We start from the raw sequence: 15,588 nt of genomic DNA, 5'->3' as shown, positions 1-15,588 counted from the left end.
AAACCCATTTCACTTTTCTATAAAATCCTAGCATGTTTTATTTTTCTTCTTAAATGCATAAAAGTTCTATTTGTTTCTGTAAAATTAAATGTTCTATAAATTTGGGTTTTTGGGTCCGTTTCCGTTTCCACTCAAGGACCTTCAATGATTCCTTGAAAACGGTTTGAATAGTTAAAAGCTTTGAGAGAGTGTTCTCTTACCTGGGATCACCGAGAGAATTGTAATAATTTTTCACATAGTGGATTTCTTTCTAGTGGACTGTAGTTTTTTTTCAAGTTGAGAGATTTTCACGTAAATTCTTGTGTTTCCAGTTTTACTTTTATTTTTATTTTTTTTGGTTATTTTCTGCTTATTCTTGTGGTAGAATTGGGAAGTTTTTCCCAACATTTCTTTTTTATGAAAAATTAGGAAGGTTGAAGGTTTAATGTTGATGTTAACAAAACTAAAATTTTATAATTTCTTGGACATGTCGACCTTTTCATATGTCCGTTGATTGGACATTAATACAAGGATGAATCGGTGTTTTACACTGCCATTTTGTCAACATTTCCATAAAATTGAAAGCATGAAATTTCTTTTGACATCGATATTTAAACATTGCCAAAAACATATTTATGTAAATAAACGTGGAGAAATTTGTATTTTAAAAATAGAGAAAAAAAATCTATTTATACCCGTAGATTTGAGGTCACATGACTTAAAACTTAATAATTACAATTATATTAAAATCCTAAACTTTGAGGAGTAAATCAATTAAGACTCTCCACTAGTATTCATTTTATAGTATAATGCATAGTTTTCATATGTAGAAGACCTATTTAAGTACATAATTAACGCTGGGTATGGGTTCCTCTAAGAATAGGAGCTAAGCTCCGTCACCTATTTATCCAAAAAAAAAAAGGGAAAGAATTAACATATATTAGAAAGAACTGAGGTCACATTTACTCTAAGAGAAACTTAATAAATCAAAGGCTATTTGAAAGGTGTTTTCTATTTGATTACATTTGATGTTGTTTACTTATGCTCTATACTGATATATGGGGCCTACTTCTAAATATGTAATCAAAAAAGTGCAAACTGGTTGATGAACGGAGGGTGTTCAATCCAATTGCGTTTGAAAGCCACGCTGATATCATTAGCGTTACCGTTTGACCCTAAACAGTAATAGTAGTAGATGTGGTTAGATTCATAATTTTAAATAAACGTGATAAAAAATAATTCAATTATATTTGTGATTATAACCCATTACAATTAATCTATCAATAGAATCCTATTATGATTGCACCAATTTTCATTATGGGTTGATAAATGTGGCCTAAATACTATTACACTATCGAGTTGATCTCATTATGTATGTGGTTTTTCCTTATCATCTCATTTACCTCTATTTTTCTAAACTTATTTAAAAATAATTACATAATAATTTTTCTCGATAATTTTCGTAGAATTTTGATAGAATAATTTTATTGGAGTTATTTTGAATTATTTTTAATAGTGTTAAATGAAAATTAATTACAGATCACTTGGTGAGAATATAAATATTTAGTTATGAAATTAATTAGAGGTTTAATTGATACCAACTCCCAAAGATTTTGAATCTAAATTGATTTTTCTTTAATTAAAAAAAAAACAATTGTTATGGCCAACGTTTTCTTTGTACCTCTTCTCTTTCCATAAATTTGGTCGGCTGACAGATTCTCAATGAAAAAAAAATTAATTAATTAATCTACCTAATTTCATGTACTAATTTTGCTGCATTAAGAATATAATTAAGTTTTTTCCCTGAGGAGGAATACAATTAAATTAGATGAAGGAAATGACAAGATTTTCAAAACATGAGTGATTTGAGATTTGAATTAATTCAATTATGAAATTTCAAAATTTAAATTCATATACTTATAAAATCTATGATCTAAATTGATATAAATATTAATTTGGGGTTTAAATTGATACAACTCTCATAGTTCAAAGTTTAAATTGATACAATTATTAATTTATAATTTAAATTGACATAATCTAAAATTCAAAAATATAAATTGATATTTACCCTAAAATTTAACTCATAGCAAGAATAAAAAAATTTCTCAATCTAATACTTGAAAATTTATATATGTTTTTTTTTTTTTTTTTTGTCATGCCTCTATTTTCTATTCTTTCTTTGAAATGAAATCTAGTTTAGATGATCTAACTCTCAACCTAATTATAACAAACAAGACAATACAAACATATTTCATTGTCAAATGAATTAATTCAAATCTAAATTTCTTGGTCCATGGTACAAAATTCCTCCAACCAAAAGACAAAGAAATTGCCAAAAATAATATTAAAAAATAAATTAATAAAAGCAAGGAATTGGTATTAAATTAATCAATTTGTGTGATTTGTTCAACCAACTCCAAACCTACCTGAAATTTTTTTGGACAGATAAAGTTGATGACAGGGCCACCTCTCTCACACTCTCACACAAAATGTAAATAATTTTATTATCAATTGAAATTAATATGTATTATGGGGTTTTTTAATAATTAAAAATGGTCTTCTCTCTTTGAACCAAAATTACATCCCCTATAATTAATGTGCCTTACCAAAAAGTATGAGCAATTTATAAGCCCACACTTTAGATTTGATGCACTTTTTTCCCCTTAATTTGTTGACTATCTTTTTCCACCTCCTAACTTTTAATACACATTTTCAATTATTCCAAATATCTCAGTCTCATTTAATAGCCAGACTTTTTTTTTTCTTAAAAGACAAAAAAAAAATAAATAAATAAATTAGACTCCATTTGATAATCAATTTTTTTTTAATTAAGTCTATATCATCTACATTTCTTATCATGATTTGTATCTTTCTTAAGTACAATGATTTCAAGCGTCGTCGTTGGCCTTTTGGGTAGGAGGACAATGGGGACATGGTGGTTACTGATGGTCGGAGCTCAATTGCCACCTTCAATTAAATCAATCTGACAGTGAAGCCATCTGAGAGCTTCGAAGACATCGTCGTAGAAGCTCAATTTCACGCATAATCATGGGTTTCTTTGGGTCAAAGGATGGCGGGAACATGGTGGTTTTTGGTGGACGGAGCTTGATTTCAGGTGGAGCGATGGTTAGGTTGTTTAAAGAGAGATGTTGGGGCAAAGAGATTTATTGCTTTCAAAGAAGAAGTTCAAGTTTTTTTTTTTCTTAAAAAAAAATCTACGTGTATCAAGGTGTGTATCAAGTTTACATTAATAATGTATTAAATGGTATCAAATATATCAGGTGTATCAAGTATATATCAAGTATGTATAATTATATCCTTACTTTTTTTTTATATTTCCTGTTTTAAATCGTGGAGCTGGATCTGGACTATAAGCCTAATATTAGTAATTTGTCTTGTCCATTTTGTAAAAAAAAAAAAAAAAGTGGTAAGGAAGCAAAAATATATTTTTTTTAAAAAATATTCTTATACAATGCAATTGTGGTGTGGGTGAATAATGGTCCAATAACGAAAAACAAAATTAATTCGGCTTAAAACGAATGTCTTCAACTTTAAAATTAAATGTATTTTTAAGAAAATATAAGATGATGCACCAAACGGTGGAAAATTTCTTGCGCCACAACGTATCCATCAATTTTGGCTTGAAAAAGGTGTAAATGTAATGGATTTTTATGGATGAATAAATTATAATGGACTTCAATAATATAAAGATAATTAGATTGGATGATTTTATATATATATATATATATATTTAAAAGTATTGTAATTAAAGTGTGTGGGGAAGGAATCAAACCTCAAACCTCAAGGTCAATAATATGAACACCTAGTTGAATTCTTCCCTAAATTTGTAAACATAATTTAGTTACTATTGTTGTTTAATAATTAACCATTTTCCAACCAAAAAAAATTCTTTTTGGATTTTTTTTTTTTTTTTTTTTTTTTTGATATGATAACAAACTACATCCTAAAATTTTGAATGTTTTAGATTTTCCTTTTATCAATGGCTTTACTGAGCAAATAACAATCCAAACTTTAAGATTTATATTTTTTGAATTTTTTATCGATAACAAATATTAATCCCAAAATTTGGGATTTTTTAACTTAACAAATAAAATCCCAGATTTTTTTAATCAACAAATAACATATCAAAATTTTGGATTTTTTAAAATTTTTTTATCGATATATTATTAACAAATAACATCCTAAAATTTTGAATTTTGGATTTTTTTTATTGATACTTTCATCAAACAAATAACATTGCAAAATTTTAATTTTTTTGAATTTTTTTATCGATACCATTATCAAAGAAATGTCATCCCAAAATTTTGAATTCTTTTGGGCTGAGCAAATAACATCTCAAAATTTTGGATTTTTTTTATAAATTTTTTATCGATGTGGTTATAGGCCAAATAATATCTATAACAATACATTGATAACCATATTTTTTTAGATTTTTTTATTGGTACCGTATCGAACCAGTACATCAATAAAAATGGTACCGTCATACTGATAAAATGGCTTTAATGGAAGTTTCCATAGCTATAATCCAAAACGATTCCAACTATATTTGATGTCAAATCTCAAAAATAATTCAAAAATATTTTGAAAATATAGTGGGTTCCACCTAATTATAGTTGTAATTCGATTGAACACTATTAAATCTTCAATCAAATTATGTTAATCTATTACGAATTTCATGGTATGACCTACCTCTCAACACGATTATAAAATATTTATAAACAACTACAAAAGTAATCAAATGAGATCACTTTTTTAATTTCGTTAAGAGTGGTAAAGATGGCCTTGAGCCTATGTTTGTTAGCTAATGGTATTGAGGGTGTGCTTTCAAATACTTTTAGTTTAGGGACGTTTTAAGAAAAAAAACAATATTTTCAATCAAAATGTTCTTATTTCTTACTCTCAGAAAAATGAAGTTTAGGTAACAAATTTATTTGGCTGTGCCGATTCAAAAGTAATTTTGTTAGTTATAAATATATCTTTTAACTTTATGCTACATATTTTAAAGATTTGTGGCAAAAAAAATTATTATTTGAGAAATTTTCACGGATAATAAAAATTTCAAACTATTTAAAAAATAGTAAAAAAAAATATTGATAAACTTTTATCAATGTCGATCAATCCTAGACTTATACAGTTTCTATCATCGATTGACACTGATGAACTTCTATCGACCTATATCAAATAAGATTAAAATTTTACTATTTTATGTAAATAATTTTTCTTATTTTTCTATTTTTGAAAATCTCTCTTATTGTTTTATCAGAAATAAAATTTTCTTTCTTCCTTCTTCCTCCACCTTCATCCTCTTCCTCCTTCCATTCATGATAGTGAATGAAGAAGAAGGTGAAAGAGTGATAATTAGGAAGAGACGTGAAAAAGAATATATATATATATATGTTTTAATTAAACAAATATATATGTATATGTATTATACACGCCAACTAAAAATAATAGTAATTATTACTATTATTTGCCAAAGTGTGCATAACTCAATTGACATATAAGTATATTGATAACACGAGTTCTGTGGTTCAAATCTCCCTATCCTTAGTTGTACTAAAAAAATTGTTTAGTGAACTCTATATAACCTAAAGTTAATTGAAGAACCAAAAGTGTTCATTGTAAGAACAAAAAACCAAATTATCCCAAACATTAGGGTTAAAATGTCAAATTTGAAAAGTTAGAGGTCGGATCAAAACCAAACTTTAGGGATAAAAATGAAAAATTTTCTATTTTTAATATGATTATTTTTTTAGTTTAACAACATTTAAAGATGAAGACTCAAATAATCTCTAACATTTTAGTTGAAGGTATATATGTTTTACCCAATCGACAGTTATGTCTAAATTGGATTTTTTAAATATGAAAAGAAAGTTGCGGTACTAAAACTAATTTTTTTTTATCAAGAAAATTACTAATACATAAATATAGGAATAAGTTGACATTCTATATAGTTATGCATTGCATTATGAGAATATGATCATAGAGAAAAAAACAAAAAAAAAGGTGTTTTTATTATAATTTTGAAAGGAAATGAAGAAGGATTTAGGGAGAATATATAAATTTATAAATGAAGCCTATGCTAATGCCTGGTTTGTTAATATCATAGTATACCCTCTCTCATTAAATCAATTTGAATAATCTCTCTCATGGAGATTTAATATTGCCCTAGTTTGCTAATATCATAGTAGTACCATCTCTCATGGAGATTTACTGTAATTTATGCATGCATTAATTTCATAATATTTGAAGCTAAGTGTCCATCCCTCTTTTTTAAATGTAATTTATATACTTATATTTATATTAACATTAAATCAATTTGAATAATCAAGTGCCTAATTTTAGATCTATTATATTTCTCTAAGTTTCAACCAAAAATTTCAACTAAAATTTAAGTTTGAATATGAATATATAAGGTGTATAGGGCATCTAACCACTTCTTTTAAAACATTATATTCTAGACTGTTTTAATACATAAACTTTATCTGAAACCCATATTAGTCATTATCATTAAATTTTCATAAATTTTATCATAAACTCATGTATTTAAAGCTGCATGTGGTACATAGGGGCTCATTTTTCGCAAAAGATAATGGAACATTAGCGACTAAAATTATTATTTTTTTCACTATTAAAATAGAACATTTGACGATTAAGGAACTAAAATAGAGTTTAAGAAAACCCAAAGGCGAAAATTAGATTTAATTGAATATTACTTTAATAAAAATATTAAATTAGTATCGATGTGAATATAACTCAACTAGTCAAAATATTATTATTATTATTTAGTTCAATACTAAATAGAGTGAGGGAATCGAAGCTTAGGTTTGAGGAGTGAGGACAAATGTCTTAAATTGACTTTACTCCTTTATTTGATCAACTAAAAAAATCATTACAAACCAAATAAGTTAGACCTCATTTGGTAACCGTTTGGTTTTTAAGTTTTCATTTTTTAAAATCAAGCTTATAAACAACCATTCCACCTCAAAATTCCTTGCTTTATTATCTAATTTTACCAATATTTTCAAAAACTAAGCAAATTTTAAAAACTAATAATATTGATTCTTAAAAATTAGGTTTTTTTTTTTTTTTTTTTTAGAATTTGGTTAAGAATTCAATTCTCGTACTTAAAATTTTTTTAAAAATTTGAAAGCAAAAAAAAAAATAATACTGAAAAATTTGTTTGTGTGTTTTTGGAATTTAACGAAGAATTCAACTCTTATATATACTTAAGAAAGATGTAAATCATTGGTAAAAAAATTTAAGAAATCAACTTAGTTTTCAAAAATTAAAAACGAAAAAAGAAATGGTTATCAAATTGAAACTTAAGGATTTGGAATCAAATTGAAACTTAAGGATTGTTTCTAAATTTAACCGAAAGAATGCTAATAGTGATATTTTTAAAAATCAACAATAAGCTAATCACATATACAAATTTTAAAATTTATTAATTAAATTTAGATATTTGAAAGTTTAAAATAATGTTTTAACCATATTAATTCTACCACATAGTTATATTTAATTTTATCATTTGGGAGAAAAAAAAGAAACAAGAAAAATGGGAGTGAGAGTGTGAAAAATATAGGTAAGAGAAAAAGAAAATGAAAGCGCAAAATAAAAACCGATTTCCTCTTCTGCTGGCTCTTTCAATTTACCAATACCAAACAACCAAATACCTTCCATCTGTTTCCCTATATATTTTCTTACTCTTTCTTTTCCCCTTCCCTTTAAAATTCCCCTTTTCCATTGGATGACTCAGTCCTTTCTTCTCTCTCCTTCTGCCTCTTCTTCACGTACTTCCCTTTTCCTTCTCTGCTCGTTTTAATGGCGAAGATCTCAAATCCTTCGCACAACAATTCCATTTCCACCACTACTGATCCTCACTCTTCTTCAATCCATCACAGCCAGAGGAAGGTACTGAAGCGCACGCGTAAGTCCGCTCCTCGTGATGCTCCCGCTCAGCGTAGCTCTGTATACCGCGGAGTCACTAGGTTAGTCATTACCGATTTGGTTTGAAACGTCCTATTGAATCGATTCATTTGTTTTTTTTTTTTTTTTCCTTTCTTGTTTCTTGAATCGATTTTGTTACTTTAGGCATAGATGGACTGGACGGTATGAGGCGCATTTGTGGGATAAGAATTGCTGGAATGAAGGACAGAGTAAGAAAGGACGACAAGGTTCTGTAATGATCTGTTTTTCTTTTTTTCTCTTTGATGAATCTGCAATGTTTGGTGCCGATCCTGATTTTACTGTTCTTTGATCTGCCTCTGTTTTGCTGTTGCGGTGGTTTATTGATGGAATCTGAAACCGAAACGCGCAGTGTATTTAGGTATTTCTGCTACTGGAACTTGAATTTGCGATTTAATATCGAAAATAGAGTGATCGGTGTTGAGTATGTGTACTTCTATTGTTTTCCTCTGATCTACAGGAGCGTATGATGATGAAGAAGCAGCCGCTCATGCTTACGACCTTGCAGCGCTCAAGTACTGGGGAACTGAAACTGTTCTTAACTATCCAGTAACTTTCCAATTGATCGATTGTTTGTTTTGCATTCACTTGATTTTCTATTGGCTATATGGAAATTAAGAAATTGGTTGAAGATCATGTGTTCAATTCTTCTGATTTTTTTTTAATCGTTGGAAGCTATTAACGTACCAAGACGAGCTTAAAGAAATGGAAGGACAATCAAGAGAAGAGTATATTGGATATTTGAGAAGGTAATAACCATTCATTTCTAGAAATATTATTTGAAATTTGAACTCTAAAATTGATTCTGTATCCAATTTTATGAGTTCAATCCACAGGAAGAGTAGCGGCTTTTCTCGTGGGGTTTCAAAGTACAGAGGTGTAGCAAGGTACCATAGCCTCCAACACAACTTGCCTTATTAAGAACATTATTCTTCCAGGCTTTAAATTCTTCTTATTTCATTTTTAAAATAATTTCAAACTAGTACAATTTTCAAATATAATAATATGAACTAAAATATTTATATGATATTGCAAAATTTTACTGTTTGTGTCATATATACAAAAATAATAGTCTATCGCCGTCTATTTCTAATAGACGGTGATATTTTCCTATATTTATAAATATTATTAATCTTTTTATCATTTAAAATATATTTTTTTAATTTTATGGGTAATTAAAGTAAATGCATAAAAGTAGTTACATATTGAAATGTATATAATATTATTTTTTAAAAATCTGTTTATTTGGTTTTATTTCAAAAAACAATAAGTGGATTCTGCCAAATAATTTTGCTCCATATTTCCAAAAAAAAAAAAAAAAAAAGAAAAAGAAAAAATGGAGCTTCTCTTTTGCATGTGGAAACAAATATCTTTGATAACTATTTTGTTTTTTGTTTTTGTTTTTTAAAATTAAGTCTATAAACACTATTTTCACATTTAAAATTCTTTTTTTATTATATACTTTTTACCAATGATTTAAAAAAATCAAACCAATTTTTTAGAACTAAAAAAAAAAGTAGCTTTCAAAAAAGTTTTTGTTTTTATAATTTGGTTAATAATTCAACAATTGTACTTAATAAAGATGAAAATCATTATAAGAAATGTGGATGAAATAAGTTTTATTTTTAAAAACAAAAGTAAAAAATCAAATGATTACCAAACAGGACCTTAAAATTTGACGTCAAATATATATTAACATTTTAAAAATTGTTTATGTTAAATTGGTTCCTAAATTTTTAAAAGTGCCTAATAGTTATTTAAACATTTTTTTTAATTTGAGAAGATTTATTTGAACATCCCTTAAACATTAAAAATGTAGTCTTGAACTTTTTGAAATTCTAAACCTTCGATTTTGTGTTCAATACATGGTTAAAAATTTTAAACAACATTGAATAGGTGTTAGAATAGAAAAATTAAAATTTTAAGAATTTATTACACTTTTTAAATTTAAAAAAATAAATATACGAGAAAAAAGAAAAAAAAAAAAAAAAAAGAAGATTAAACTTGTAATTTAACTAATTTTGTTTTGTGTAAATCATTTTATGCATGTATACGTATACATGTACATTTTTTTTCCTACAATTTGACAATTTGTTATACCTATATTTACTTGGTTTTATTCGGATTGATAAAAAAAAATGTATTAGTTATAAAAACTTGAAAATTTGAAACTTCCAATTGGTTAATAGATAGGTTCATGATACAAAGGTATGCGTGACTTAAGCATATGTGTAAATCCACGAAATTAGTAAAATTTGAAGCTTCTATAAATAATTGGAAAAGACTTTCTGCTCAGTATAGTTTCTATTTAATATTTAATATTTTAAAATACCGTATTTTTAGTCCTTTTAAGTTTTCATTTTAATTTCAAGTTAGTCGTTAGATTTTAAAATAATATAATTTTACCTTTGAGATTTAAATTTTATTTCAATTTAGTCTCTAAACTTTAAGATATAAAATTTTAATCATGATTCTTCATTAAATACTCATGGTTCGTTTGTAGTATTAATGTCTATTAATTAATTTAAAATAATTATAATTAATAAGGTTTTTTTATTTTTATCACTATTAAAATTAATTTTTGAAATTTCTTTTTTTCTTTTTTTTTTCTTTTTTTTTTAAAAAAAAAATCTTGTAATTGAAGTGTGGAGTGAGGAAATCAAATATTTAACCTGGAGATCGATAGTACAAATACTATACCAATTGAGCTACGCTCATGTCGGTGATTTTTGAAATTTCTATACCAATAAAACAAAAAAATATATATATAATAATTTGAAATTTAATGGACAAATATAGAAATTACGCCCAAAACTTTAGGACGGAGAAGTAATTTTTCCGTAATTTTATGCATCAAATGTGAATTCGGCTTCTTCTCCCAAGTCAAACACTCCGTAGGTGTCTATCTCTAAGTCTCTACTACCTTCCTACACAAATATGTGAAAAATATTACGTGTTGCGTGTGGAACTTTCTTAGTTAACTTTCTTCGTTGCCATTTTCTATTTTCTTTATGATATCAATTTGGGAAATATCTCTTTCCGCTTACAGTAGAGACAATTAATGATATCATCCTTCAACCACTAACCAAAGAAGGGAAAAGAACTATATGTTGATCTCTCTCTCTCTCTTTTTCTCTTTTAAAAAACCTATATGTTATCAATTTAATGTATTTTGATCTAAAAGTTAAAGGTTTCAATTCTTGAAAGATAAAAGATTATAATTAAAATTCATTTTTATAATCCTTTCATTTTTTATTTTTGAAAATTAAGTATATAAATACTCTTTTTATCCTCTATTGTTATTTTATCTACTTTTTATTCATGTTTTAAAAGATTAAGCCAAAATTTGATAATTAAAAAAATAGTTTTTAAAAAATTATTTTTGCTTTTAGATTTTGACTAAAAGTTTAATTTTTGTACTTGAGAAAAATGCAAATCATGGTAAGAAAATTAAAGAAAAAATACTTCTTTTTAAAAATAAAAAACAAAAAACAAAATCGTCAACGAAAAAAGCTTAAAACTTTCTAACCCTTTGATAGTCAAGGCTTACAAGGTTCATCTTAATTCTCATCATAATTATTTTCCATAATTGAATTCTTGAAAGGTATATTATGAGGAATAATTAATGATCATATTATTTCTGTATAAAATTTTAAAATATTAAACACCCGGTAGAAATGTAGTTTTAATTAAATGGGAAGAAACTTGAATAAATAAACCATATTTTATGACTTGAAGATGGAAGACAATCTTGACGTGTAAAGTTGTCTGCATGTGAAAACAAAAACCACCACGCTCTTTTGAGTTTTAATGATGTGACGCATTTTTTTTCATTTTTTTAATATTTATTATTACTTTGAAATTGAAAGGGAGTTTGGTTTCCTGTAATATGATTGCATTGCTGCAGGCACCATCATAATGGAAGATGGGAAGCTCGAATCGGCAGAGTCTTTGGCAATAAATACCTTTACCTTGGAACATATGGTAGTTATCTCTTTATACTGCTCAAATTTAACAGTAAATTATTAATTGTTTATATCACTAAATAGATTTTGACCAACATGTCGTATTAGCATTTTGATAACAAAATTAGTGATAGATTTTAAATATATGATTCGAAATTCATGGATACAATAAAAAATATATCATTTAAAGATAATAGACTAAAGTATACTTTAAATTTTTAATTAAACAAAAGAGGAAAGAATTGTGAGAAGAAAAAATCGTTATTTCTCTAAATTATATAATGTAGTTTCTCATTGACATAGCCAAAAGCCTCCCTTTATAATATTACTCTAGAGTTGCTATCACATATCACACCTTCTTTTTTAGTTCACATATCATACTCTTTAATACTTAGCATGATATGAATAGTCTTTCTCATGTGTATAGTTTCATAGGTCATCTTATCTTTTTTGCCCAAACATTAATTTATATTATCACATGCCTTTTTTAATATATATTTTCAAGAATGTTATGAAAACCCATGATATTAATTATAAAAGGAAAAAAAAACTTGTACTTAAAAAAAATTATAAAAAACTTATTAGATTGTTTAATGTCAAATTAATAAAATAAAGTGGTTCTACTTTGGAAAGCTACTTTCTTTTCTTTCTTTGTATTTTTCATTTTATTCATCTTTAGTTTTTGTTTTTAAAAATCATGCTCTTTTATCCTACCTAAAATCTTATCTAAACTTTGAAACGGTAAAATGTAGTCTATTTAATAAGAGTTTAATTTTACTCATAAATATTATTTCTACAGTTAAAATAATTTTTTTTATCTACTTTGTAAATATTTTCGAAATTCGAGAAAATTATGGTTTTTTTTTTTAAAAAAAAAAAAGATTTAAAATTTGATTCATTCTTTAAAATGTGAAAATCATAAGAAATCAATATCAATGGAGGTATCTTCAATAAATAAATAAATATATATATATATATATATATATCAATCAAAGGAGGTAGTAGCTTTTGAAATTTTATCTTTTTTTTTTTTTCAAAGTTAATTTAAGTACCTCCTAAGCTTAATTTAAAAACGATGCGGTCAAATTGTCTTATAGTGCAATGTTCTTGCAAAGTAGATTAAATTTTCTCTGTAAGAAAATTTAATTTTTAAAGACAAATAGCCTCAAATCATCCATATTTTTCTTTGAATAACAAAATTAAGAATCTTTTCTTCTAAAATAAACTAAAATATTTAAAACATTTATGCAACTAATTCTAGTGGTTGGCATGTAGACCACCAAACCTCAACTGCAGCATGGCAAGCGCCATTTAAGATTATTCATTTTGACACATGATTTCATAAATTTTCAATGTCTTCCCACCAAATTTTCCATACAAATTAAGAACTTCAATTTATTACTAGTATTATTCTAAAGGTTAAAATGCTATTTTAATTGAGACTTATTTAATTTTAGTGCCTGTATTCTCAAATATCTAATTTTAATTCTTTTATTTTTAATAAATTTTAAATCTAGTCATTATTTTTATTTTATTTTAATTTTAAAAAAATATGTTTATTAATTTATTAATCTTTTATAATAAATTTTAAAAACATATTCATATAGTGTGTTCTTTGCCTAAAAACTATTGTTATTACTTAAATAATTTTAATAAAGATTAATTTAAAAAGACTAAAAGCTTGTTTGGATTGACTTGGAGAAAAAAAAATTCATAAAACTCATTTTTATTTAAATACTTTTGATAAAAAAAATTATTAAAATACAGTTGAAAAGCTATTCTGAGTGGTTATGAAACGCTTCAATTCCTTCCAAAATGACTTATTTTTTAATTAAACACTTGAAAATGTATTCCAAAACACATCCTAAATTTAAGATTCATTGAAAATATAGAAAGTAAAAACTAAAATGAGTTGTTTTAAAATACAAAAAATGAACCAAAATATTTACAAATATATCAAAATTTTACTGTCTATTTACGATAGACTGCAATAGACTATTATCTGTGATATGATAAATATAATAGTAATCTATTGCGGTCCATCATGAACTCTCGAGACTGATATTTTATTATTATTTATAAATATTTTCAGTAGTTTTAATATTTAAAATAATTTTCCAACTAGAATTGAATATTTGAAAGTACAATTCTATTTGAAAGTATAATAGAGCCAAAATTATAATTTAAGCTCTCTCAAATGTTGTCCCGCCAGACAAGCCCTTATGGCTATTTTCACATTTACTTTTACAGCTACCCAAGAAGAAGCTGCCACAGCTTACGACAAAGCGGCCATAGAGTACCGTGGCCTTAACGCCATTACAAATTTCGATCTCAGCCGTTACATCAAATGCCTCCGTCCTGGGGAACCGGATATCCCAAACAATAATAACTGTCCATCAAACCCTAACGCCGGCGAAACTACATCAGAATTTGACCCCAATCCCCTCATCGGAATCACCTTTCCGTCCCAATGTTCCAGCTCCGGCCAAACCGCCACTGCGCCTTTTCCGGGACCTGTCGACGGTGACTCCTCCTCCTCGTCCGCGGCGCTGGAGCTCCTACTCCATTCCTCAAAATTCAAAGATATAATAGAAAGAACAACCGTCGCCGAGGCTCCACAGACGCCGCCGGAATCTGACCGACCACGCCGCTGTATTCCCGACGACATTCAAACTTACTTCGATTGTACTCAAGATTCCGGCGACATTGCCGAAGGCGACGACGGCATTTTTGGGTACCTAAATTCGTTTTTACCTTCATCAGTTTTTCAGTGCGAACTCGATGCTTAATTAGGCACGGTAAAAAAGAGGAGGAATTCAACGTCCGACGAGATCAGTTTGAGGAAATAACTTAATTAAAAATTATAGAGAAATTAGTTTTTCATTTTTGTAAAGCCTTCTTCTTTGATTCACAAGAACAAGAGAAGGATACGTTTATTTTTTCCCCCCCGTAGAATTCATCTGCATGCAACTGTAGAAATCTTGCCTGCATTGAGAATTGGTATTGGAATTTTTAGTAGAAATAAATTGTGCATTTTTACATTACAATAAAAAGAGCTAGAACATTTATGTCAGTAGTGATTTTTTTTTTTCAAAAGAATAAAATGCCTAATTATAAAAAAACAAAAAAAAAAAGGAATGGAAAAAAAAAAATAAAAAACCATCTTTGTTAGTGTCACTGTACATTTGAATATTGAATTCAAGCAATTTCCTCGATTCTACTGTTGTACTATCTTGAAATTAGAGTGAAAAATAGATGAAACACAAGTAGAGTACTTGTTAGGAATAATGTTACCGACAATAATAAAGATGAGAGGTAAAAGAGAATAAGGAGAGAGAAAAGACACAGAAACTTGTTGACTTAATTCGATGCGTCACACCTATTTTTGGGAGGTTTTGTGCCTAGGTGAAAAGAGATCCACTAGAGTGTAATTCAATTTTATAACATGCACTTCACTAAGATTACACATTCTCAGTTTACACATGATTAAATACTAGCGAGCGAGTTAGGTTCTCCCTAACTCTGATACTACTTCAGACGAGTCTGCAAATTCAGGCTCCCCCTAAATTTGATGCTACTGCAACGATCTCACCCCCTTTTCACCTGCTAGTTGAAAGCACGAACAATCAGTACTTTGTCAAAGCTCGACGATAGA

At 27.1% G+C, this 15,588-nt stretch overlaps 1 protein-coding gene across 1 annotated transcript; it reads left to right on the top strand.

The window, feature by feature from the left end:
• The first annotated feature begins 7,678 nt into the window (after positions 1 to 7,678).
• Positions 7,679 to 15,006, top strand: LOC120085376 (AP2-like ethylene-responsive transcription factor At1g79700). The gene is made up of 8 exons (XM_039041327.2): positions 7,679 to 7,991; positions 8,095 to 8,177; positions 8,321 to 8,329; positions 8,429 to 8,517; positions 8,644 to 8,717; positions 8,805 to 8,855; positions 11,876 to 11,952; positions 14,184 to 15,006. The coding sequence occupies exons 1-8, from the start codon at positions 7,825 to 7,827 to the stop codon at positions 14,720 to 14,722; spliced, it is 1,089 nt and encodes a 362-aa protein (XP_038897255.1). The 5' UTR covers positions 7,679 to 7,824; the 3' UTR covers positions 14,723 to 15,006.
• Positions 15,007 to 15,588: the final 582 nt, after the last annotated feature.

The sequence above is a fragment of the Benincasa hispida genome, chromosome 9 (genome assembly GCF_027475165.1).
Source record: "Benincasa hispida cultivar pf3 chromosome 9, pf3_genome.v1.1, whole genome shotgun sequence".
NCBI lineage: Eukaryota > Viridiplantae > Streptophyta > Magnoliopsida > Cucurbitales > Cucurbitaceae > Benincasa > Benincasa hispida.
Note: the sequence above shows the minus strand (reverse complement) of the source record. Positions and strands in the feature narration are given on the sequence as shown.

Excerpts from the sequence above, each read along its gene's own strand:
- LOC120085376 (XM_039041327.2), top strand. The coding sequence starts at position 7,825 with ATGGCGAAGATCTCAAATCCTTCGCACAACAATTCCATTTCCACCACT. Across the intron at positions 7,992-8,094 it reads GTATACCGCGGAGTCACTAG|GCATAGATGGACTGGACGGT; the intron begins GTTAGTCATTAC and ends TTGTTACTTTAG. Across the intron at positions 8,856-11,875 it reads AAGTACAGAGGTGTAGCAAG|GCACCATCATAATGGAAGAT; the intron begins GTACCATAGCCT and ends GCATTGCTGCAG.